The following is a 26,358-nucleotide window of genomic DNA, read 5'->3' on the forward strand; positions in this document are numbered from 1 at the left end:
GTACAGCCAAGCTCTCATTTCTGGACGGGATAAAAAACTGTTCAAAATGATTCTATAATTTTAGCTATTAATAGTGTGTTATACAAAAAGGTCCACAGGCTTCGAGACATAGGAAAAATCAAGTCCATTTAGCGTGTGTAGCAATTTTCACACCTTAAAAAATTAGTTTTTTATAGCTATGGCAACTGCAGCGACTACGAAAAAAGCTGTGTGGTTTTCATAGAAAATAAGGGCACCTGTAATTAATTTTTTGGATTTCTTGGATTTCTATTAATATTAAATAAATTTGATTAAAAATTGTTAGTATCATTAAAAACAATTCAAATTCAAAAATTGTATCAGTCAAATTCTCTCATTTAAGGTGAATATTAAAGTAAATATAAATACAGCTCATTCTAAGCTCTACTTATCTTTTAGAAAAATTTAAATCATTGGTGCAATTGGGCCTTAATGCCATTTCGAATGAATAATAGTATTAATAATGTACATTATAATAATAATAAATTTTATATCATAGTGTGTATTACAACTACTAAAACACTTTTAAATTGGTATTATTCATATTAACAACTTTTGTTTTTTTTAACTAAAAAAAGTAACAAATTTATCAATCAAAATATTTGTGGTGTGAAAAGGACCTTTGTTTTTCCATGTTTGTCAAGGTAGGTAATGGGTAAACGGTAAAAAAACAGGATAATGAAATTTAAAAAATTACAGAAATTGCTCAAAAATGTCTCCCTCTTGCATTAAACAATAACCCAAACGATCATAAAATCCCCTCCTCATGTTGGATAACATATCAGGGGTGAATATTTTCTGCCTTAACTGCTCCAAGTTTTCAATTTCTTCATGGCCGTAAATTTTAGCTTTTATGTACCCCCATAAAAAGAAATCATTCACCGAGAGGTCGGGTGAAATTAAACGTCAGTCTAAACAAAACTGTCATTTTTGAAAACTTGTCAAAATTTGGACACACGCTAAATGGACTTGATTTTCCTATGTCTCGAAGTCTGTGGACTTTTCTGTATATAATTAATCTCGGAAATGGCCAATATCACTCTGAAGTTCAGCACAGATTTAGAATTGCTGCAAGAGTATTCGACAGGGTTTTTTTACAATCATGACTTGAGCACAAAAACGAAACTTGCAGTGTTCCGAGCAGTAATAATCCCCACCATGTTATATGGAAGCGAAACCTGGGTGGCGTACCGCGTCACAGTGCTTCGAACATATGGCTCTAGAGGACAAAAATGCAAAACTTCTCTTTTATTGTAGGCAATTTATTCAAACTAGGTTTATTTGACACAAATGATGAGTACTCTCATTGTACTAAAAGGTGATATTCTTAGTCCCACGTTTATGAAAAAAAATCTTATAAATAATAAAAATGTTGGAGCTGTGTTCCATCTAAGGAAATAATAATTTATAGTATGAAAACGGTGTAAGTATTAAATAAATCCCTGTGATAAAAAAGAAATAAAATAACATTAGAACATGATTCCTACAATATAAGCCTAATATAAGATAAAAATGTTTTTCTTTAATGAAAAAGAAACATTAATGCTATATTTAATTAAAAAAAACTTAAGATACTATAAATTTACTTTAGGACAACAAAATGTAGATTGTATCTACTCTGATTCAGAAGAATCACTGCTGACACAATCTTCTAAATTTATAATATCCAAATCACATGAAATATCCTCACATATAAGATGTTTCTGTACATCATTTTCTAATATGTTACTTTTTCGCGTTGTTACTGTTCTTTTTGTTGGTATGAGGGGTTCGGATGTTAATAGTTACCTCTTTAAGAGACCATATCCATATATTATTTTTTCATTTTCTTGGGTATGAGGTTTTATAATAAATTGAAAGATGGAAACTTTTCTTATGCGACGTTTCGCTCCAACATAGTGGGCTTTTCCAGGCACAAGTGGTGTCTTATTTGACTGGAAGGTTCATCAATATCTAATAAAGAACACATTTTTTGAAATACAAATAATTTTGAGTTCTTGTCCTTATGATCAAGCCAAGTATTAACCAGATCGGCATTACTTATCAATTTTACTCCATCTGAAAAGTATTATAAAATAAAGTTCGTCGCAAGCAGACGCAGGTGAACTATACAAAAATTAAAAGTGTATGAATATGACAACAAAAATATTCAATAATTACGATATGTTTTGGTATGTTTTTTTAAATGCCTTTTTGAAGTTTGAAAACGTAAAATTTTTATACCCATTTAAGAATCATCTTAAAAAATAAATAAAAACTAAACAATCACGAACTTGTTTAGAAATACATTTAAAGTACATACCTTGTTTAACAATATCCATAGTGGCTTTCAATTAAGTACGTACCGTTTAACTCCATATACAGAACTACTATGAATGTTATTCTTTTCACTGATATAAGATAATGATCAAGCACTGTGCGCCGGCACACGAACGCATTAAACAAGTTTCAACAGAGACACCTTAGATAACTTTTAAGAATCAGATGGTATCACCATGTCTCAAACGTATCGGTCCTTGAAAAAGCTAGCCAGCTGCTAATAACTATGCAGAATGTCAGAAAACCGCCTACCGAAATCTCTTCTTTACTGTGAGCTTGTAGACGGTAAGGGAAACCGGGTGGACAACTCAAAAGGTATAAGAATATTTTCCATGAAAACTTGAAGGGAATACTCATGCAGAATCAGTGTGAGGAAGCAGCGTACAATAGAACACAATGGAGAAGAATTGTAAATTCAGTTAACAACGACAACCAAAAAATAAAGACGCAACAAAGCAATGAGATTTTTGAATCTCCGGAGTGCGGAAGAGAGATAACATCACGTATCGGGCTTTTCAGTCATGGAAAAGCTCACGAAAAGAAATTATCTGCGTAACAATCTTCTGATGCGTGCCAAATACACGTCAGCGAGTAATGGCAGTAAGTAATACAAATATTAAGCGAATCCGTGCACTTCTTTTCCTTCTGATTTTACAAACTAAAAAAATAATATTAGCGTGCAATATTGAAAGACAATAAATTTTAGTAGAACTGGCGGGGGTGTGTATTATCCCCACTCCTTTTCAACATCTACTCCGGGGCGGTACTCCGTGAGGCACTAGAGAGCGTTGAGGATGGTATCAAAATCAATGGTACCCTGATCAACAATATTCGCTTCGCAGATGATACGGTCGTACTGGCTGGCAACATTCTACACCTTCAGAACATGATGGACCGCATCGTTGAACATAGCATGCAGTACGGATTACACATCAATGTTAACAAAACTAAACTTGTATTTTCCAAAACACCGGGAAAGACTGTCCTCAGAATTAACAACAAGGTGGTAGAACAAGTATCGTCTATAAAGTATCTAGGAGCCCTAGTTAACGACGCTTGCGACCCCAAAACTGAAATTTTAGCGAAGATCGAACAGGCCAGACGCACTTTTGCTTCCATGAAAACCCTCTTCTCCAGCCGAGATCTAAGCCTCGAACTGCGCATACGTATGCTGCGTTGCTACATCTTTCCAGTATTTCTCTACGGTTCTGAGACTTGGACACTCAATCAGACACTGGAAAACCGCATTAACGCTTTTGAGATGTACTTGTATCCTGGATGGATAGGGTGACAAATAAGGAGGTACTCAGGCGGCTGGGCAAAGATAAAGAGCACCTATCAACAGTGAAGGAAAGGAAGTTACAGTACGTCGGTCACATCATGACGGGTGAACGATACGAGGTGCTCAGACTGGTCATCGAGGGCAAAATTGAGGGCAGGAGGTCAGTGGGAAGAAGGCAAAACTCCTGGCTAGGGGATCTGCATCGTTGGTTCGGAAGAACATCGATCGAGATTTTCAGAGGTGCGGTTTCACGCACCATCGTAGCCATTTGGATCGCCAATCTCCGAAGGGAGACGGCGGCCAAAGAAGAAGAAGAACTGGTTTTTAGTTTCTAATTTATTAATAAAATAAGATCCTATAATTCACAGCCTTAGATTGACGATTTGATTGTCTAAAAAGAGTCATTTTTGACGACTGTTAAAGTGAACCACCCTGTATTAATGAATAAATAATAACAACGTACGATAATCCATTAGTCAATGGTAAATTATTTGATGAATTAATTCTGTTTTTTATAATAATGTGGGTGTTAAAATAGTTCGATAATATTTTCTCAGTTTAATTAGAAACAATGACATCACTCATCTTACAAATAAAAACAAAAGCGACCTTGAATATGATAATTGAATTCGAGAAATAACTAATTTAATAAAACTATAGCACTTTTATTTAAATTATTTATATTTTTTTATTATTTTCAGTTTGTACTACATACTTATTTGTTTTGTTTTTTTTTCTTTTATACATTTTGATCTGACTTCGGTAAAGTTGTACTTCTTGCAACGTTATATTTTTTGTGTTAAACTGTTAGTATTCCTTTAAAAAAAGCATTAAAATTATGTATTATTTACGTAATTGTCGTTGTATAGAGTGACCATTTGCTTCTTCATGTCTACGGTGCTCCTACTTATATTAAGGTTTCTTTTTCATTTGACTGTTGATGTCTCCAAGTATCTGTATTGATATCTTTGAATAAAAATATTATAGTTTAAGATCCGACTGCAGGATTAGTACGTTCATCATGTAGTTAATCAAAATCTAATTTTTACGTATATTTATGAGTGGGGAAATACACTTTTAACAGATTGCCAATCAAAAAGTTGCCAACACGATATATTTAATTATTCAAAAGTTTAATCAAATTAATATTAATTGATGTTCGAAACAAAATTTCGTTAATAATGTAGATTCATCATTTATATATCAAATTAAAGCTATTTTTATTCTGTGCATGATGTTATAAGGTTACTAATAAACTGCGAGCAAATAGGGGTTGCCACGATTCAAACAGTAGTAGGAACGACTTATACGCGTCCACCAATAGTGCGTCGGGCATCGGGCTTGTATTAATGCAAGGAAAAAACTTATGTATAAGTGCAAACATAATGTATGTATTAGGATGTATTTCAGGAAAATATTTTAAACTTCTACAGGGTGGCTCAAAAAAGTGTGAGTGGATCGGGATTATTTTTTCAATGGAATACCCTGTATATTACTGCATTTTTGGCTTTCTTCCTGATCACTTTACATAGATAGATATTATTAAATATGTTTTGATAGTTTCTGAAATATTAATAAATAAATAAAAAATATATTTTTCAGCATGTTTTAAAAAAATTAATAAATGTACTACATATATATTTAATAAATTAATACAAGAAACGTCCTGGAATCAAAACTATACTAGGTATTTACAATAAATGGTCTGTGCTTACTTTGCTATAAATATAGTAATCTTAAACCATACAGGGTGTTCAAAATTCTATGCCAAACTTTCTAAAATATAAAATAATTTTTCTTTGTTTTTTTTAATGTCTTTGTTAAATGGAACATTTTTTGTATTTAAATTATATCAAAATCTGTCCTTTGTATCAAAATCAGTCCGGTATTTTACCATTGAAAGAGCCATATGTATTAAAACCGCGAATATTTGCGAAACCGTTAAAAACTTTAACGTCAAAGAGAACTGTCAAAAATGAGGTTCATGATATTAATTCCGTCTCGAACGTATGAATACATGGATAGCATTATATAGCTCCTTCCTTAATGTTTTTATTCAAAAGTATCGACCATAAACAATATTCAAATTAGGGATTTAATAAATAATTCATGAATTCCGTACGCCACTGGCTGCATGCGAGTTATAAAAACAAACCAAAGATATGCGTGACGCTTGGGTGTCACACCAAATTCCTAAAGAGAAATTATGGGCAAGTTTCTATTTACTGCACGTCTAAAACTGTTTTAATTAGTTTATATTCAGAGACTTTGTTTTTATTTTGATTGTATGTGTTCCGTGTCTTAAATCATATAGGTAAAACTTATATTCTGAATTAAAATATTAGTATACAGGGTGTCGAATACTTTTCGACGTCGAACTTTTTACTTTTCTAAATTAATCATAAATTTTTCTTCGAAAAAATTATGATAAAATAGTTTCTGTTGAACTTTTAGCACAAAAACATTTCAAATTTACGATTTCAGTCTACTAAACAACATGTATAATTTATGTCAATCATGACAGATATTGATAATTTCGATTCTAAATATCTCGAGAACTATTACTCGTAGCAATTTTAACCAAGAAACCTTTTTTACGTAATTACGTTAGCGTCAAATTAATCATTTGTAATAATGATGATAAAGCAAAGCAAGAATTTTCATTAACATACAAACTGGATAAAATTTTCTCACATTTATGTCAGCATGAGAAAAAACAATATGGCGATATTATTATATAACTTGGTAATATTTGAGGGGTAGTTTCATCTCGTTGGAATTTGACTTTCGAAAAATCCGTTTAAGCAGAATCGTGGTTAATCAATTACCCAACTTTTTGGAACACCCTGTATGATTTTTTTTAAAAATTCAAATTATGTAAAAATACAAAATAAATTATGCTTGTCCAAGCGTTTTCCCAAAAGACTAACCGTTTTTTAAATAACAAATATTGTAATATTTGAGAGGCGTTTTCACCCTCTTGGAATTTGAGATTCGAGAAACCCCTCCTTATCGAACCAGTACACCCTACAGTCAATCCGTTTGCCAAAAATCAGCTTTAAACGTCAAGCAGTTTAAGCAGAATCGTGATTACTGAATGATCGTATTTTATGAAACATCCTGTATAAATTTATAAAAAATCTTAAAATATGTAAAACAACAAAATAAAATATACGTATTTAAGAGTTTTTCCGAAAAACTCACCGGTTTTTAAATAAAAAATATTTTAATATTTGAGGGATAGTTTCACCCCCTTAGAATTCGAGTTTCGAAAAATTCCTTCTTATCGAACCTCTACACCCTAAATTCAATCTGTTTTCCAAAAATCAGCTTTCTACGTCAAGCGCTTTAAGCAGGATCGTGATTAATCAATGACCAGATTTTTCGAAACACCCTGTATACATTTTTAAAAAATCTCAAAATATGTAAAAAAACAAAATAAAATATACGTGTTTAAGCGTTTTTTCGGAAACTTGACCGTTTTTTAAATAAAAAATATTGTAATATATGAGGGGTGGTTTCACCCTCTTGGAACTGGAATTTCGAAAAATCCCTTCTTATCGAACCTCTACACCCTAGAGTCAAGCTGTATGCCAAAATTGAGCTTCTTACGTTGAGTGGTTTGAGCAGGATCGTGATTAATCAGTATGTCAGTCACTTAAGGATTTTATATATTAGTATAGATACCTAGTTTAATTATTGTTGACTTTGTTAATTATTTACTTGTCGATTAAATAGTTATTTTTTACATGAATCAGATCAGTTGTGATTTCAATGACCCCGGACACAAAGAGAAATATACAGGGTGACCAAGTGTTTTCAAAACAGATTCCTTATATAGTTTTCTATTTCAGATCTTCACTTCAATACATATTAACATTTTTTCTGTTATTTTCAGGGAATGAGCGAATACGAACGAATACGGAGGGCTTGCCTTAAAAGGGGTGAACTGTGGGAGGATCCCGATTTTCCTGCAACGCAAGCTTCCGTATTCTACCACCAGACGCCGCCATTTCAGTTCACATGGAAACGACCAAAGGTAAGACAGAATGCGAAGCAAGCCATAAAAGACTTACTGTTAACATAATCATGAAAAACGAAGTAATTCGTTTAATAATTAGAACTCCTCTATGTTTACTTATTTCTCTGAGCTAGTATCGATAGCTTAAGGTGAACCCGGCTTAAAGCGATCAGGATTGAAGATATGCGCACCGGAAAAAAATAAAAAATGTGTATCATGAAAAACGAAGCAAATGGAGTGCAGCAAAACTAAAGTGGCCGCGTAGCTGAACGCTTCTCTAACTGTGATTCGCTTCAATGGTCGCATAGACAAAGAAATAATTTTCCATTGAGATGGTGATTTAGAAAGAATATAAAAACGGTTTATGGGTGTACTCTCTTGCCTGCACAGTGATACCTACCCTAGATCATATATACTTACGTGGATAAATCAACGCTATAAGTTTAGCATTAAAAAATATGTCTCCGACATCACAACATGCCATTTTCAAACCTTCTTTTTATTGCACTTAATAAAACGTTCAATAGGTTTGTCTTTTCCGAAGACCTTACTTTGCGCATGCGTATTCAAAGTTGCATGTATTTCCAAAATAATCACAATTTCATACGGTTTAGAAAGTACAAATTATACATTGTTATGGAAACCAACAAAAAAGAAGATAGATAGAAGGCATTGACATGTTTGCGACAGTTTCCATAATTATTTACTTATCCACGTAAGCATATTATGATCTAGGGTACCTACAAACACACATACTGTAAATATAAAACTCGTTAAAAAATGCGAAGACTCCGTCGCGTCGTGCCGTGGAATCATGGAACACCTGAATCACTTTGGGAACTAAAGTTTTAAAGTTTACTTTAAAATCATGAATAGATATTCTTCATCAAATGTATGAATATAAAAATTCACAACAGAATCTGTTGCTTGTTTTTTAAATGACTTTCTGTCACTATATATCACTAAATTTCTCTTTTAAAAGACATAAACGCTTCTAAAACGCAATAAAAAAAACTCACGTTCCCTAGATTTCACTCGAATATACGTAAAAACTTGGCATATACCATCTGGTTTTGAAAAGTCTTAAGATGAACTTAACTGGAGCAACTAGTGTGAGCTAGGGATGTTCATTTAGGAAAATTATCGATAGACGTCGTTGCCACAATACATATATCGATAATTTTTCACAAAAAATATTGATATTTAATTATATTTAAGTCTAAGTTATATTACCTAGGTCTTAAGATCAATATTAAAGAAAAACTAAACTGATGAGAGTTTCTACCAAAAATGTTGCTCCCTTTATCGTTGGAAAAAAAAACATACAGAGGAGGTAAATCATTTTACTTACTTGGGTAGTATAATCTTAACCAACAGGTTTTATATATGAAAACGTAATTAATTAATTAAAATTTCCGATTTTTTCGTAAATACTAATTTCCACCGTGTATTTCGGTACCTTTGTAATTTTAAAACTATCGATATTTTTTAAGTCGATACTTTTTGACCGTCCCTAGTCTGAAAAGCCTCTCGATATTATCTCGATATCGGGATTAATCATTTTAGGACAAGCAAAATTTCTTTATGAAGAATGCCTTTTTCTCAAAATGTCAGTAAGAAAAAAGTTTTTCCTCTTGTAAAGACAATCCGGGGACATACTGTATACCGATTATTAAAAAAACAACTATCGATATTTTTTACATATCGATACTTTTTGACCGTCCCTAGTTCGAAAAGACTTAACCTGAAGTTAACCGGAGGGACGAACGCTAGGCCTTAGAGTGATTTTTACCACTAATGTCGAGCAAAATCTGGTTCGGAGCAACATTCTGTAGAAAATGCACCGGCTATCTCGACGATAAAATTTATGGAAGCGAACTGAAAGCGGCGATTATGTCTAGTCTATGAAATTTTTCGAATACTATCGATACTTGCGCTGTTTTTATTTCAAATAAAACAAGTTTTTAAAAATCAAACGGTCTAAGTTAGCCCTTAACGGCTACACTGAATAATTTTCCTTTAATCGCTACAGAGGGGTATGTTGGACACCTCTATTAAATTACATAGATATAGAGGCCAACTTATTTTTTTAAATACAAACCTGCATTTTTTATTTCAGGTTTTGAAAGAACTCGTTCTCCTGAGTACAATGATAGGCCATACTTATTTTTTTTTTGTTTCGGACATTTGAACACAATTTATTTAATATAATTTCAAGTCCGGCTCTGTTTTTTTATATTTAATCTATTCGTAGTTACAATATCTGTGTACAATTATTACTTACTAGCGTGTACCCGCGACTTCGTTCGTGTCGAATTAATCATTTGTAATGGTGATGATAAAGCAAAGCAAGAATTTCCATCAACATACAAACTGGATAAAATGTTCTCACATTTATGTCAGCATGAGAAAAAAACAATCGAGAAACCCTCCTTATCGAACCTGTACACCCCACAGTCAATTCGTTTGCCAGAAATCAGCTTTAAACGTCAAGCAGTTTAAGCAGAATCGTGATTACTCAATGATCATATTTTATGAAATACCCTATATAAATTTTTAAAAAATCTTAAAATACGTATAAGAACAAAATAAAATATACGTGTTTAAGAGTTATTCCGAAAAACTCGCCGGTTTTTAAATTAAAAATATACTAAGGGGGTGGTTTCACCCCCTTAGAATTCGAGTTTCGAAAAATCCCTTCTTATCGAACCTCTACACCCTAAAGTCAATCCGTTTTCCAAAAATCAGCTTTTTACGTCAAGCGCTTTAAGCAGGATCGTGATTAATCAATGACCAGATTTTTCGAAGCACCCTGTATACATTTTTAAAAAATCTTAAAATATGTATAAAATAACAAAATAAAATATACGTGTTTAAGCGTTTTTTCGGAAACTTGACCGTTTTTTAAATAAAAAATTTTGTAATATTTGAGGGGTGGTTTCACCCCCTTGGAACTGGAATTTCGAAAAATCCCTTCTTATCGAACCTCTAGAATCAACCTGTATGCCAAAATTGAGCTTCTTACGTTCAGTGGTTTTAGCAGGATCGTGATTAATCAGTGAATCAGTCACATTAGTATAGATAATATCGATTGGCTTTCAAACTTAACAATGACGTGGAGTAAAACTTTGAATACGGAAAATCAAATGCAATAAAATAATTAAAAATAATATGTAATAAATAATATAAATATAATATAATATAAACATAATATAATATAAACAATCAAATCATTTCCTCTGAAGATGAATTGGAAATTGTAGAGCAGTATAATGGCCAGCGAGGGTCCTGGTTGTAAAAGTGAAATCAATACATTTCAGCATTTACAATAAAGAGTACAAAATGCATTCGGAAGTATACGAAGAAGATCTGTTCAAAGAGCTATAAAAATTGAACAAAAAATAAATTTGTGCAATAGAGAGGGTGGTAACCCTTTCGAACATGTAGAGCATTAATTAGAAACTATTGTATAGAAGTTGATTTATTTATAATAACTGCGATTAATATGATGCATATTATTATATCGTATACTGAGCTTTAAAATTCACAATAAACATTTTAAAATAATATCCTTAAATTGCTGAGTGGGATATTATTTATTTGAATTTTTCAATTGGCTCGATTTTCCTTATTTAATGTTAATCAGCGCTGATCAATATTATTGCGATGAATATAACCAGATTAAATAATTTAAAAACCAGAGTCGGACTTGCAATTATTTTAAATATATATAAACGGGATTTGGTATAAGTATTTGATACTTTTTTCCAACTGCAGCCTATTGCTGCTTTCCCGTTACCCTACGCCACACGTCTCGATTTAGTGCGTCATCAGCTTCTAGGTTATGCTTCCTTATGTATCCATTGCTTCCTTAACCGTTCCGTTCCAGGATTTTCTAGGTCTGCCTCTCTTTCTTCTACCCTGGGGAGTCCATTGAAAAACTTTTCTTGGCCACCTGTTCTCCGGCATACGTAGAGCATGTCCAAACCACTTTAAGCTGGATTTTTCCAATTCGATCTAGCACTGTCTCCTCCGATGCATTCATGATACGCCTGACCTCGATGTTTGTCTTTTTTTTTTCCATCCTAGATATACCTGCGCTCCTTCTAAAGATAGTCCATTTCAACAACTTGATTTTTTGCGCTTCGTATCTGCACTCAAAGTCCATAGCTCTGAACCATAGCAAAGAACTGACTTCACCAATGTTCGTCCAAGTCTCTTTTTAGTTGTTGCAGACAAGTTTCGGTCCCACCAGAGGCTATTAAGACAACCAATAACTTGTTCTGTTTCTTCTGAATTCGGGTTTGTATTTCTCTTTCTTTGCCCAAACCCTCGTTGTTGATAGTAGCACCCAGGTATTTAAATTTGTCTACTTGTTGAATCTGGACGTTATCATCTATGAAGACTTCAAACAAGCGTTGGAATTGACAGCTAAGTATTCTGTCTTTTTTTAGACTAACCTGAAGTCCCCATTTGTTATATTCTTGGTAAAGCCTCTAGTCATGAACTCCAGATCGAAAGAGTCCTGCGCAATCACGACCTGATCGTCTGCAAAGCTCAGAGTAAACAGTGTATCTTCCCCAATGGGTATTCCCATGCCTTGGCATCTCCTCTTCCATTCCCTAAGGGCTACTTCAACGTAAGCATTGAAGATTAGAGGTGATAAGCTGCATCCTTGTCGCAACCCTTTTGTGGTATTTATTGGATTGGATAGCCTATAGAATTATTTTAAATAATAATTAAAGAGTTTTGTAGTTGTTAAGATATCCAAAACAAAAAAAAGTATAAAGTGTGACATATTATTATACTCGGGACACCGAGTTCTTTCAAAAACTGAAATAAAAACTGGAGGTCCGTATTTAAAAAAAAATAAGTTGGCCTCTGTATCTCACAAATTATCAGCTAATTTGAAAATCTAAAAATACTGTCAGATAGCCCTAATAAAGTGGCTATGAGAATGTGCAATTGGTTTTTTGATTTTCTAAAAGGTAACGACAGGAAAAAATAAAATTGATTTTCAAAAAAATCGTTTTTTTCCAAAAAACTCAGCAATCCTTGAAATTTTTAAAACTTTTTTGATGGCATCTTGTTGAACAACCCAAAGCGCAACTTTGCCCCAATTTAACCATCTTCGTATCTAATACGGTTTCCGAGATACCAATGCTCGTATCCCGAATTTGTAGCACCCTGTATAGACACCCGGTATATCAGTTATTAATCGATAATCGATATTGACCACTCGAACAGTTCGAGGAACGCATTCGTGTCTCGCAATCTCAATGGAAATGAGCTGAAAAAAACACAAGCAGGTGACGTAAATTTCGATTAAGTCAGAGACCCTGAGCTCCATCGGAATCGTACAATACTGTCGCCCACAGAGCAGCTAAGCAAAAATCCGAAATCGCGTATAATTTATAATCCCACAGATGCAACACACCTACGTCACTAGGCACTGGTTGACACTAGAGGTGAAGACGATGACCAGAAATGGTCAGACTTGAGGTGGAGCAACCAGTCATATTTCGACATTTCGAAATTGCGAATTTTTAAGCAGAAATTGGATTGTTTTTTAACTAAATAAATAGTATACTTGTACAAGATTTTTAGGGACATTTAGTGCGATACCTGAGCAGACTTATACAGGGTAAGCCTTAAATAAGAGCAAATATTTTTAAGGGTAGTATATTTTGACCCCAAAAAAACGGTTAAGTATGAAGTTTTTTCGCCAAAAAAAAATGACAACTTTTGAGAATTTTTTTATTTTTTTTTTAAAATTTTTAATTCATAATATGACAGTTTTCTACCCCGATGAAGGTGCCCGGTGGCGTAGAGGTACAGGCTCTCGTCTACCAATCTCAAGGTAGTGGGTTCGAATCCCACACCCGGCATTTCATCAGCCGACTATTTTTATTAAAATAAAAATAGTTTGGGTACCTAGGTCGACTCGGCCTTAAATGAGTACTTGGGACTCACAATCCTGAGGTAATAATAGGCGGTTGAAGCGTAGTGCTAGCCACATTACCTTCCTTCTATACCGAAGGGCTCTAGTATGGCAAGCTGTACCTTGCTACTCCCAAGGCGTTAAACGCTTATATACGGGAGCTATTATTATTATATCTACCCCGATGAAAAATAAGATTGTGGCAAGACTGGGTAACGATCTGTGCCATACGGGGTAAACCAAAGAAAACCACTATAATAAACTTGATACTGTACACTGTACCAACCTTGATGTGTACTAATATCCTCTGACTGTGTGCTAGGAAGTAAATTTTCATGCATATTTTCATTCATATTTATGTGGCTTCTGAATAACGGTCTAGGTAAAGCAGCCAGCTCAATTGCCAGCTCAGAACTAGAATTTAGAGTTAGTATTTTTCATTGGAAGACACTGTTATATTTATTTCAAACCAATAAACAACGAGAATATTCGTACAATTTAATAAAATTACTGTCTTCTTCTTCTTAAGGTGCCGTGCAGATTCCTGCGTAGGCGTTCATCTTTTTCTTCCTCATCAGATGGTTCTGTTAACTGCCGCGACTTGGAGTGCTTGGAAGTCCTGTATGCCTGTCCAATGACGAATATTTCTCAGCCAGGATAGCTTCCTTCGTCCTATCCCCTTTTGCCCCTCTATTTTACCCTGGAGAATCAGACGCTGAAAGTGATAGCGTTCTCCACGTAGTATGTGTCCCAAATAGGCTATTTTCTCTTCTTGATGATTTCAGAAGAGTTCACGTTGTTCCAGACCAGCTCTTCTGAGAATGCCTTCATTCCTCACACGGTCGACCCAGGGCACTCTTAGCATTCGTCATAGGGTCCACATTTCGAAGGCTTCAATTCGGTTTATTGTTGCTACCTTGAGTGTCCATGCTTCCACACCATATAACAAAACGGACCATGACACTTCACCATTCTGTATCTAAGGCCGAAGTTCAAATTCCTATCCGTGAGAAATCTTCGCAGTCTCAGAAAAGTAGATCTTGCTTGTTCGATCAGTCTTTGACTTTCACTGTTAACCTTATTTAGAAGGATTTGAAGATCCTTTGCATTGAAGATCCTTTGATTTGAAGATCCTTGTCATCCGCATATCGGATATTATTAATTGGAATACCATTTATTTTCAAACCAATGGGACTATCGGAGATTGACTCAGTGAATGCTCTTTCCACATTTAAATTGAACAACTTTGGAGACAGAATACACCCTTGCCTTACCCCCTTTTTTATTTCAAAATCTTCTGTTACTCCCACGCTATGTATACGAATTTCAGCTTTTTGGTTCCAATACAAATTACTGATGAGCCTTATATCTTTTCCATCAAGTCCCAAGTCTCTGAGGTATGATATAAGGAGGTTATGTTTAACGTTATCGAACGCCTTTTTCATAGTCTATAAAGCACATGAAGACATCTTTTCTCTGATCTTGGCAATTCTGTACTAAAGTTTGAAGACTGAATATGGCTTCTCTAATTACCAAAGCAGTTCTTAAATCCAAATTGACTTTTCTCAACTTACTTCTCTCATTTTTGTAGAGTCTTGTATGCAGTACCCGTAAAAAAAGAGCTTAAGAAAGTGGCTCATTAGACTAATAAGACGATACTCTTACACGAAGTTGCGTTACTTGACTTGGGCAGCGTGATAAACGTAGAACGAAGCCAGTCTTCAGGGATGTGACCGGTGTCATAGATGTTATTGAAAAGCTGTACTATAGTTTTTAAGTTTTGTTCATTAATTAAGTGGAACGTTTCCGAATATATATCATCAGGCCCTGGAGTTTTATCGTTTTTCATTAATCTAATCGCATGAATAATTTTACTTTCCAATATGCTTGGTCCTGATGGCATGGGAATCTCAGTTTCAGGGTTTTCTGATCTTTCGTCGTTGAAAAGATTAATGGTTCAATTTTTCCAAGTTTGCAATAGTTCTTCTGTTTCCGTTATAATTTTATTTTCATCAGTTTTAATTAGGGTTATTGATTTATTATAGTGTAACCCAGCTATCTCTTTCACTTTCTTGTGAAGATGGAAACTGTCTCCAAGGTGACTGAGATTTTCGGCCTCTCTACATCTCTCCTTCAACCATGTCTCTTTTGCCGTTCTTATTTTATTACGAATTTTTCTTTGCATAGATTTATATTCGTTGTGATTATTCTGGATTTTAAATTGTCTTCGTTGTTCCATCATTTTTAAAATATCTTCAGTCATCCACTCGTTTTTCGCTGTTGTTCGATTAGCCGTGAGGAGGTTTTCATTTGTGTTCTTGAAAGCTTGCTTAATGCCCAGCCAATGTTTCTCAATGTCATTTGTACTGACAATACTTTCCAATTCTCTATTTATATGGTTCTCATACATTGATCTTGTCTGCTGGTCTCTGAGAAGTTTTGGATCCAAGTTCTTTCTCAAGCTTTTTCGTTTAGGTTTGGTAAAACGCAATAGGATGTTGGCACGTAATGGATTATGGTCCGATTCAATATATAAAATTATTTATTTTATTATTATTATTTATTAATTATATTCAATATATAAAATTACTGTAAGTCACTATAAATAATGAATAATGAACAAAACATTTAAATAAAAACAGACCACAGACCACACAAAATAAATTGTTGGGTAGTAGTAGTCAGATATATAGATGTAGTAATATTTTGATTTAATGTATAGAGAAAATATGTTTCTTTTGTCGAGATCTACCAGCCCTGAAAATATTTGCACTTATTTAAGACTCACCCTGTATATTTATTTTTTTAAAAATATAGTACTATTTAGTGTTTATATCATATTAATGTAGATTAGTATAAGCATCAGGGATTTTATAGACATTATTTTCTATATTCTTGTTTCAGGATTTATGTCCCAGGCCTGGATTTATACAGGATGGACCAACTCCATTCGATATCAGTCCTGGAAAAATGGGTAAGTTTCAATAGAACCATAATTTGATTATTATAAAACTTAACAACATTCAAAACAATAATTAATTTATGAGTATTGATTTTAGTGTTCGTAAATACGTTTTTTATGTTGTCTTTTTATAATATACTTGTTTTTTTTTTCATTTACATTGTAGTTTATTTTATGTCTATGTTTAAGTGTCTGGTTTTCTTGCATGTATATGAGCCGTACGATAAATAAATAAATAAATAAATTATTTTATTTATTTATTTCATCCCTTCTCGGGGATAAATTTAAAAATCTTTCACAATTTGTTTTTAGATCTTTCAAAGCTTACATCAAAAATTTAAGTTTTTTAGTTACATCATAACGTTAAAATATTCTTGTGTTCTGTATTCAGTGTTGAGAACAATGTATAATCCATTATATCACCATAAAGCAATGATGACGATGATGTCAGATGGGAATTATATAGGATTAAAAATTATACAGTAATTTTTAATACTATGCAAGAATAATTTCGAAGCTATTTAATAATCATAACGTTCAGTTGGATGACCTTGGATCTAGTAAAAGTGACCGCTATAGTGGGAATCAATTAAGTTATACAGACCGGAAATTCTTAACATTGATTATTTCTAAATTATATATTTTTCTGTATACACATTGTAGATTGAATAGGAGTAGGCCCTCTTTCCTGAGTTATAATTTATCATACAGTCTCAGGGTTTTCACAAAAGCCAGTATCTAAGACGGTTTTACAGAGGTTAGTTCTCCATCTCCGATATTAGTCGTACCAAAGTTTATGGCATGAATGGTTGTTGTTTCGGCGCATTTAGTGATGAGGTGTTCCGGTGTTTCCCCATTTTCCCCACAGAATCTGCATTTGTCGTTGTTTCTTACCCCTTGTTAAAACCCCGTGATAATCCGAAGACTGTTCCTACTTAAATCAAGGAAAATATTTGATTTTTTTCGGTCGTAAGTCCTTAGAAAGTTCTTCGAGTGTTTTGGACCGTTGGGGGATTCCCATTCCAGTTAGGGATGGATTCTTCTTCCAGGTTCTTGAGTTCTACTTTCCCTCGATTTCTAAATTCCTTTTACCAGCGTTTTATTGAGTCTTCTGATTTTACGAGCTGTAAAAATGACATTATAACGCGTTTTTGGTGTAAATAGACAATAAATGATCCATTTAAATAGATAAGAACAATGAAACTTGTGTATATCGCGCTACGATAATGAAGAAAAAAGTGTTCACTCACGTTTCCGCTATCTTTCACTTCTGAATGCTCCAAAAGAAAATGACACGCTCTGGGAGCACGTGATTTACGATTATTATTATTATGATTATAATTGCAAAATAATCGTTGTGCGTTGTTCTGTAACTAGATAGGTACTTTCCCTTTCATACACGCGTACCAATTATTTATTTTTTACAGAAAAAAGACACGAGTTCGGAGAATTTATGTCTGTTTGTTTTTGTTGTGAGAAAAAATAAAAAAATGTAATAAAATTAGTAGTTTTTATGTTTTGACACTGAATAAAAAATATTAAGGAATAAGGAGTATAGTGCTGCTATCCACATGTATTTTTGTATTAGAGAAAAATGTGACAATATAATGCGCTAATATTTGTTTACAGTTTGTTCACGCCTGCAGGGATAGCGCATCCTGTCGGCGAGTACTATATTTCCTGCTGCAAGTTACTAACAGAATGTTAATTGGGTTGTTTTATTCAATTATAATTGCGCTGGTGACTCAGGCATATTTTTCTACAAAGTAACTCAGACATTATTATTTATTAAAATCAATATTTTTACTTAGTAAAATATTGATTATTATTGACAATAGGTCAGGTGATCGAGGAGGCCCATGCAATTGGTCCACCTCTTCCTATCCCTGCATTATTATGATATAAATAATTTTTAACATTTCTTTTATTATGGGGGGAGGTATAATGAAAGTCATGTTGGAACCACTCTATTGATGCACGAGTATCTACATGCTCTTCTTAACTTGAAAATTTCATATTTACAATTTTTGTTTATTTTAATTTACAAAGTTTGGATGTGACAGCTTCACATTTCTGAAAGCAACGGCGATTGAACTTGTTTCCATGGCTAACTAAGTGAAATTGTTTAAAAATTATAAGAATTGGCTATAACTCAGTAATTTTTTGAAAAAAAAACATATTATAGCTTATATTGCTGTAAAGCTTGAAAAACGGCGCTTTTTATGAAGTCATGGCCAACTATGGTTTCCATTTAAAAAAACATAAGTTTGTGTTATATGTCAAAAATGACAGGCTTTAGAAAAAAACGGAGAACACAGTCTCATTAAGGATGTGATTATCTACAAATTTTATCTGAGAACTTTTTGTCTAAAATAGCTTATAATGGAATTAGGGACAATTTTTAAAATAGCCAAAATTTGTTTTTTTCGAAATATCTAGTAAGCCATGAACTTTTTCAAAAATCTGAAAGGCGCATATTTATGATCCCACAAAACTGCAATTCTTTCCCCATTTAACCGAGTCTCTATCTCCAGTAGTTTCCGAGATACCCATAGAGAACATCGTAGGAAACTCACCCTGTATGTAATTGTTTTGGGTCGCCACCGTTGTATGCGATCTGGCGCTGCTATAGCTGTTGCTAAGAACAACCGCAAACAAAAACAGAAACAATTTTCTCTTGTCAAAGTTAGAATCTTCAAAAATTATAAAATCTTTCAAAATTTAAACCGCCATCTTTGAAAAAATACCGAAAAGTGTTTAAAGCGCCCATTCTCAAAGTAATTATTGCTATCTTGTGAGTTTAATTTAAATTTTACTTACGCAAACCCGTAATAATTGTGAAAAAGTGGCATTAAAAACTAAAAAACTGTGTTGTGAACTGGGAACTGCAAAAACTATCCCGGATCGTGGCATAACGTCGGTTTCCAATGTTTCATAGTTATTTCACATACATATCCTTATACAAAATAAAGTTTCTTGTGTGCAACACACTGTATTTTATTTATAAAATTAAAAGAAAATAATAATAAATTTGAATAAACAATATTTGGCGACATAATTTCGGAAATAGCTGAACCGATTCGAAATTATCAAAAGCTTTGGGTCGCGACCGTTGCAAGAATAGCGCCAAATAGTGTTTGCATTGTCCTTATGGGCACTTTCCAATCTAAACTTGTTTCATTTATCTATGCATTCTCTGCATTTTGCACAGGTTTTGCCTTGCTGTACGTTGCTCTAGTTTTGTGTACCAAGCAACTGCTCCATGGGTAATCATGGGTCTTACTATCTGCCCCTCTATTTCCCGCCAGTCTCCTGCATATTACGAGAGCCTTTGTAGCTTTGCTGGTAATGCTCTTAGTTACCTTAATTTAATCAATACTCCACACTTCATTTTCTTCAATATGGACGAAAAAAATAACTGTCAAACCAAGCATCAAAAATGTCTAATCATTACAGAGGGTCTTTCATGACGCGCGCAAACAAATTTACTCTTTTTTTATAAACTAAAACGTCGATTTTAAGAGAGTAATACCATAAATAAATCTCTAAAATATTCCTCACGAGCCGCCACTGCCTATAGAACCGCTTTGATTGATTAATGCGCGTACCAGATACGTGCGAGTATATAAGTATATGTAGGTATTTACGTTATTAATCGCATTATTTCAAATTCAAAATGGTCGGGGAACAACCAGTAACGACCCAGGAGAAAGTGAACGAAAACTTTCGTTCCAAGGATTAACATAACCTTGACGTGCGTTATTTCTGCCTGCGCTAGATCATAATTAATATTTAATATGATTTTTTCTGGTTTTCTGGCTCGCACATAGCTAAGCAAGCCCCCTCTACACGTAACGTTTTACCTGTCAGTTTTACGTGTCAGGTAAAACGGCAGATTGTTTAATAAGTAGGCCTAAATGGCCTAAGCATGTGTATGGAACATGTAGGCCTAGACAATGTCTGGATTTTTTTTTATAAAACTGATTCGATATGGGATTTTATCTTCACAAATTGATACTCATTATGAAAATAGTATTGTTTGATAATAACATATATATCTAAACAATTTTTTAAAATTGCTTTATTTGTGCAAACTATACAGGGTGGTCTGAACTGTATTCCGGAAACTTCGACAGCATATTCTGCTGATAAAAATAAGTAAAAAAGTTCGTATAAATGTATGTCCAAAAAGGCTTAGTTTCGGAGATACAGGGTGTAGAAGTTTCATTTTTATTTCGATTTTTCCCAAATAATTTCTGAAGTAACGTCAATATTTGGATGAAAATTGGTGGATCGGTGTTTTTTGACATGAGAAATTTGATTTTGATGTCAATATGACTCGCATTTGTAGGTGGCACCCACACAAATTTCTCATGTCAAAAAACTCCCAGACACCAATTTTTATCAAAATATTGACGTTACTTCAAAAATTATTTGGAAAAATCAAAATAAAAATGAAACTTCTACACCCTGTATCTCCAAAACTAAGCATTTTAGGACATAAATTTATACGAACTTTTTTACTTATTTTTATCTGCAGAATATGCTGCCGAAGTTTCATGAATACAGTTCGGACCACCCTGTAACACAAGTATTTCTTTTTGTTCTAGGTGATAGGTGGCTGGTGTCATGTTTAGGCGTTTTATATTTAAACAAAGGCTTGTTCTACCGAGTGGTACCGGCTGATCAGTCATTTGGTGGTGACCAATACTGTGGACTATTTCGATTTAGGTAAAAAATATGTGCACTTATTTAAGACTCACCCTGTATATTTTGATATTTCTCTGTTTTTAGATTATGGTGGTGCGGCGAATGGACGGAAGTCTTGGTTGATGACCGCCTGCCCACTGTTCACGGTCGTTTGGCGTTTTTACAGTCGCAAAATTCCGACTATTTTTGGCCCGGTCTCTTGGAGAAGGCCTACGCAAAGTAAGTGTTATTTAACTCCTACTAATAAACTGCAGTTTTTAACAAAATGTTTTAGATTGCACGGATCGTACGAAGCGTTAAAATATGGCTCCTTATTGGACGGATTGGCTGATCTCACCGGAGGAATTACGGAAAGTATAGCTATAAGACAGGATGCCACTTCCTGTGCTAGGTGAGTATTTACTATCTTCATTTCTTTCTTCAGTTTCATTCTCATACTCTGAATCTTTGAGTTCTTCTTCAGTAAGTTCAACAATATATGGCTCAAGTAGGTCATTTTCATCTTCCTGATACAAATCATTATCGGCACTTCATAGGATTATATCAAATGACTTAATCACCATTAAATCTTGGTGCGATTCGAACCTCCTGAGTCTCAACATTTCTAAAACTAAAGCTTTGTCGTATAAAAACTCGCTGCAGCCTTTTGTACTTAACAACACCACCATTGACGTCGTAAAATCTGTAAAATTCTTAGGGCTTGTTGTGGACAATTCTCTGAAATGGGACACATATCGAAGCTTTGTCGAAAAAATTGAGCTCTGCCTGTTTTGCATTAAGGTCTGTTTCTAAGGAGCTTAACTTGTCAGTGGTTAGAACTGTTTATTATGCACTTTTTGAGTCGCACCTCAGGTATGCCCTTCCATTCTGGGGTCCGTGTTGTGCGACTCAATTTGACCGCATTTTCAAGCTCCAGAAGAGAGCTGTTCGATGTTCACTGGGACTAAACAGCAGAACTCATTGCCGGGACTTTTTTAAAGAATTAAAAATATTGACTCTTCCTTCCTTATTTATATTTGAATGCGTTTCCCTAATACGTAAACATGTATGAGCTTCTCACACACAAAAAAGGCCATCTCACACTTATCCACTCAGGAACGCGGAGCAAGATCTTTATCTACCTACCCCACGCTCAGAGTTAGTAAAAAGTTCAATATTATACAACTCGAAAAAAATGCACAATCACCTGCCATTTGAAATCAAATCCATAACATCATTTTTTTCATTTCGCAAAGCATTGAACTCTTATTTATTAGACAAGGCTTTCTACGCCGTAAATGAATTATATTTTGAAAATCGAATTTGATCATTAAATCCTTCTCGCAACGACTTTTCTGAATCAGCATTTTTTTTTTTAATTTGAATGACACTGAATAGTTTAAATTCTCCCATAAACTGCATTTCTACGAAAAAATTCTTTTATTAGAAAGTTGTAGTTAATCTAGATTTTTAACCTTTTTTGCTATCATTCGTTACGTGTGCTTTGTAATTAACATTTAAGGCATTTAAATAATTACTTTGTCTAACCTTTCTTATTCACCTTGAATTTCATTTTTAACTTTAAGTTTTCTTTTAGGCTGCTCCACAAATTGTTGGACATGACCTCGATAATCACGTGCGCAGTGCAGCCCCCCAACCAAGTCAGATCGCTCACGGAAAAACTAGACAATGGGATCCAAACGGGGGTCAACTATAGGATATACGCGGTGGACAGGTATACCTACAGCACTGTTAGAATTTTTTAAAGTATAGGTATACGACGTTTTAAAGTGCTCGAAAAGACTATAACTCGAAAACCTTGCGTTTTATCGCAAAACTCATACAAAGCAAAAATGAAGCTTTTGGAATAACTAAACGATTCATGTTTTGTTGATTACCGTCGTAGGTGTAATAATAGCCAAGTTATCACTCTGTAAAGGTGAGTTTTTATTTTTCGAAAACTAAACTGCAACATTTTTCTGAAAAAATGTTAAAGAACATTTTTTCTTAGAATTGATCCCTTTATTGATTTTTGTAATTTAAATGAGTGATTTTTCACCCCCGAAAAGGGGTAGCACTCACCCCCAGGGTGAAAGCACACATCGCTACTATGTAACTTTTATTTCTTATATATACAGGGTGTACCAGAAATAAGTGCAAGTATTTTAACTGGTAGTATAGTTCAACCCCAGAAACACGCCTATGAGATTTTTTTCGCGAAAAAAAAAGTTCGAAATTTTTTGAAATTTTTTTTTGGATTTTTTTTTGTTTTTAATTAAAAAACATAATTTCTTGATAATATTGCAACATAAGTATTAGATTAAATTTACAAGAAAGAAAATCCAGAAAAGGATCCAGTGGTTCTCAAAATTTAAGCAAAAAATATTTTTTTTTTGGAAATTTTCAAAGTAAAATAACTCCGTTATTTTGGACTTATTTGAAAAACGATAAAGAGAAAATATGTTTCTTTTATCGAGATCTACCACCCCTTAAAATACTTGCACTTATTTCTGGGATACCCTGTATATATCTATTCACTGTTAAAATTTCACGTCAGTCGGTGCGGGTGTCAAGGATTCGGAGGTAATACCCTACTGTTATTCTCGCTTACTGACCTAGTATGGATATTTGGAAAAATATAAACGGGATTATCCATCTTGGAACGAGGAAATTTTTTTTTAAGTTTTTCCTCTTGTAAAAACAATCTAGAGACACACTGTATAAATATTTTTCTTTTAATTATTTTATAGGGTAGAAACTTTCGACAACGAAACGCTGCAACTGATAAAAATCAGGAACCCGCTGGGTTCGGCTACGGAATACCTGGGTCCCATGGGCCTAGATTCACCCGAATGGTCTCAACTGCCTCCTCAGGAGTTCGAGAGGGTTCAAACGAAGTTCACCGAGGACGAGTTCTTCATGCCCTATTCGGAGTTTTTGAGAACCTTCACCCACTTGGAGGTGGTACATTTGGATAGCGATACCAGCAGAGATGAACCTAGGTAAGTAGGTCCACCGCTAGATTACACTCTGTGATGTGGCTATCGGCCTGTTGCACTGCGACGTTTTCAGATGTATCGTGGTCCTCTTCTGATCCTTAGGTTACTTTCTCCAGTCTTATACTACTGTTCAAAAAGTCTAGTAAGTTGGAAACCTCGTTGTAGACTAATAACTCCGTATAGCTCTTTGTCAGTGGCTTATATCATTGCTAAGTACAAAAAACCGCTCAGTTATAGTGTCTAAAATTCATATTGTTAAATCAGTAATATTACTGTTACAGTCTTCATAACAAGAATACGTGGCAGATGAGACTGTACCAAGGCAATTGGCAGAAAGGTGTGACAGCCGGTGGTTGTAGGAATAACCCAGATACGTTTCACATTAACCCCCAACTACACTTATTGCTAAGCGAAATGGAAGAAGTGGTAGTCTCTTTGAATCAGCATAGTATAATGGAGCCCAAAGTTATAGGTATATCAGTATTCATGTTTTATTATGTTTGTTGTTACTGTGTATTACAATCTGGTCAGGAATAACCAATCAAAACAAAAACAAAATGTAATGAACTGTCTAGTTGGCACTAGTGAGCAGAGATTTTAAAAGCAAAATTTCTCTATTGCAATACTGTTTACTGCCACCTGAATACTATATTTTGGTAGGATATTTAATATAGTTATATTTTTTCCAGGATTTACTGCATATTCCCTGCCCAAAAGCAATTCGGAAACCATAGGCAAAGCATTTTTTAAAAAGAATAAGTCTTTGTTCAACTCTCAGTACACCAACAGCAGGCAAATCAGTCATAGGTAAAAATATATTTATTATCTTTGTGTATTTTTTGACAAAACAATCAAATATACAGGGTGTTTCAAAAAAAATGCGAAAAACTTCAGGGGGTGATTCCTTGTTCAAAATAAAGGGTAGTTTGCTTCATAAACGTTGCGTCAAAAGTCAACCATTAGGGAGATATTGCGGTACAAAGATGGCGGAAAAATAATGTTTTTATTTTTTATCTTGAAAACGAAAAGAGATAGACTAATAAAATTTTATGGAAGCATTATTGTTATAAACACACTTTCTGGTAATTTTTTCTTTTTTTAAATGAGTGGAAGGGGGTTGAAATAAACTACCCCCTATCATTCTTGTTAACGAAATTTAAAGAAAAATCTTATCAAACACATGCAAAAAAATTAATTTGGATAGTTTAGTTTGTTTAGAAACTTTTTTTATCTCTTGTATTTTTTGATGAAACTCACCGATTTGAAATTAAAAATAAAATGTAAAGCATCACATGTCAGGACAAAAACATTTTCTGATAAAGAATCTAGTGGGCTGCTGTAATTTTTTAGGAAAAAATCTAGTCGGCCGCTGTTACTTTTAGGATGTTCCTAATATTATTTTATTTGACATTACTCTACTGCAATACGTTATTATCTAGATGATTATTATTATCGTTAGTATCACTAGATTCTTAATCTAAAAATGTTTTTTGTTCTGACATGTAATGCTTTACATTTTATTTTTTAATTTCCAATCGGTGAGTTTTATCAAAAAAACACAAAAGGTAAAAAGTTTCTAAACAAACTAAACTATCCAAATTAAAGCATTTGCATGTGTTTGATAAGATTTTCTTAAATTCGTTAACAAGAATGATAGGGTAGTTTATTTCAACCCCTTCCACTCATTTTAAAAAGTAAAAAATTACCTGAAAGTGTGTTTTCATAACAGTAATGCCTCCATAAAATTTCATTAGTCTATCTCTTTTCGTTTTCAAGATAAAAATAAAAAAAATATTTTTCCGCCATCTTTGTACCGCGATATCTCCCTAATGGTTGACTTTTGACCCAACGTTTATAAAGCAAACTACCCTTTATTTTGAACAAGGAATCACCCCCTAAAGTTTTTCGCATTTGTTTTGAAACACCCTGTATAATAACAAGTTAGAAATAGAGTATACTTTTATATAATTCCAATTTAACGTCATACACCTATATTTTTCATAATTTTTTGATCTACGATTCACGTTTACTTAACGTGACTACGATTGAGATTCAGGTGTGTAATAAAAAATAAAATAATTTGCCAACTAAATCAAAAACAAAACATCTTCTCTTGTCTTATTTTCG

General features: G+C 33.7%; 1 protein-coding gene across 1 annotated transcript in view; it reads left to right on the forward strand.

Annotated features, from left to right (window-relative positions):
• LOC115890044 (calpain-C) overlaps positions 1 to 26,358 on the forward strand; it is a 40,448-nt gene that overhangs the window by 5,757 nt on the left and 8,333 nt on the right. The window contains exons 2-10 of the mRNA XM_030910154.1: positions 7,518 to 7,658; positions 16,486 to 16,555; positions 21,154 to 21,274; positions 21,338 to 21,472; positions 21,528 to 21,644; positions 22,830 to 22,967; positions 23,983 to 24,234; positions 24,513 to 24,703; positions 24,921 to 25,038. Of these exons, the coding sequence (XP_030766014.1) occupies positions 7,521 to 7,658; positions 16,486 to 16,555; positions 21,154 to 21,274; positions 21,338 to 21,472; positions 21,528 to 21,644; positions 22,830 to 22,967; positions 23,983 to 24,234; positions 24,513 to 24,703; positions 24,921 to 25,038 (1,280 nt within the window). The 5' untranslated portion in view covers positions 7,518 to 7,520. The remainder of the gene's footprint in view (positions 1 to 7,517; positions 7,659 to 16,485; positions 16,556 to 21,153; positions 21,275 to 21,337; positions 21,473 to 21,527; positions 21,645 to 22,829; positions 22,968 to 23,982; positions 24,235 to 24,512; positions 24,704 to 24,920; positions 25,039 to 26,358) is intronic.

This window comes from Sitophilus oryzae, unplaced genomic scaffold, assembly GCF_002938485.1.
Source record: "Sitophilus oryzae breed Bouriz unplaced genomic scaffold, Soryzae_2.0 scaffold_85_pilon_pilon, whole genome shotgun sequence".
In the NCBI taxonomy this organism is placed as follows: Eukaryota; Metazoa; Arthropoda; class Insecta; order Coleoptera; family Curculionidae; genus Sitophilus; species Sitophilus oryzae.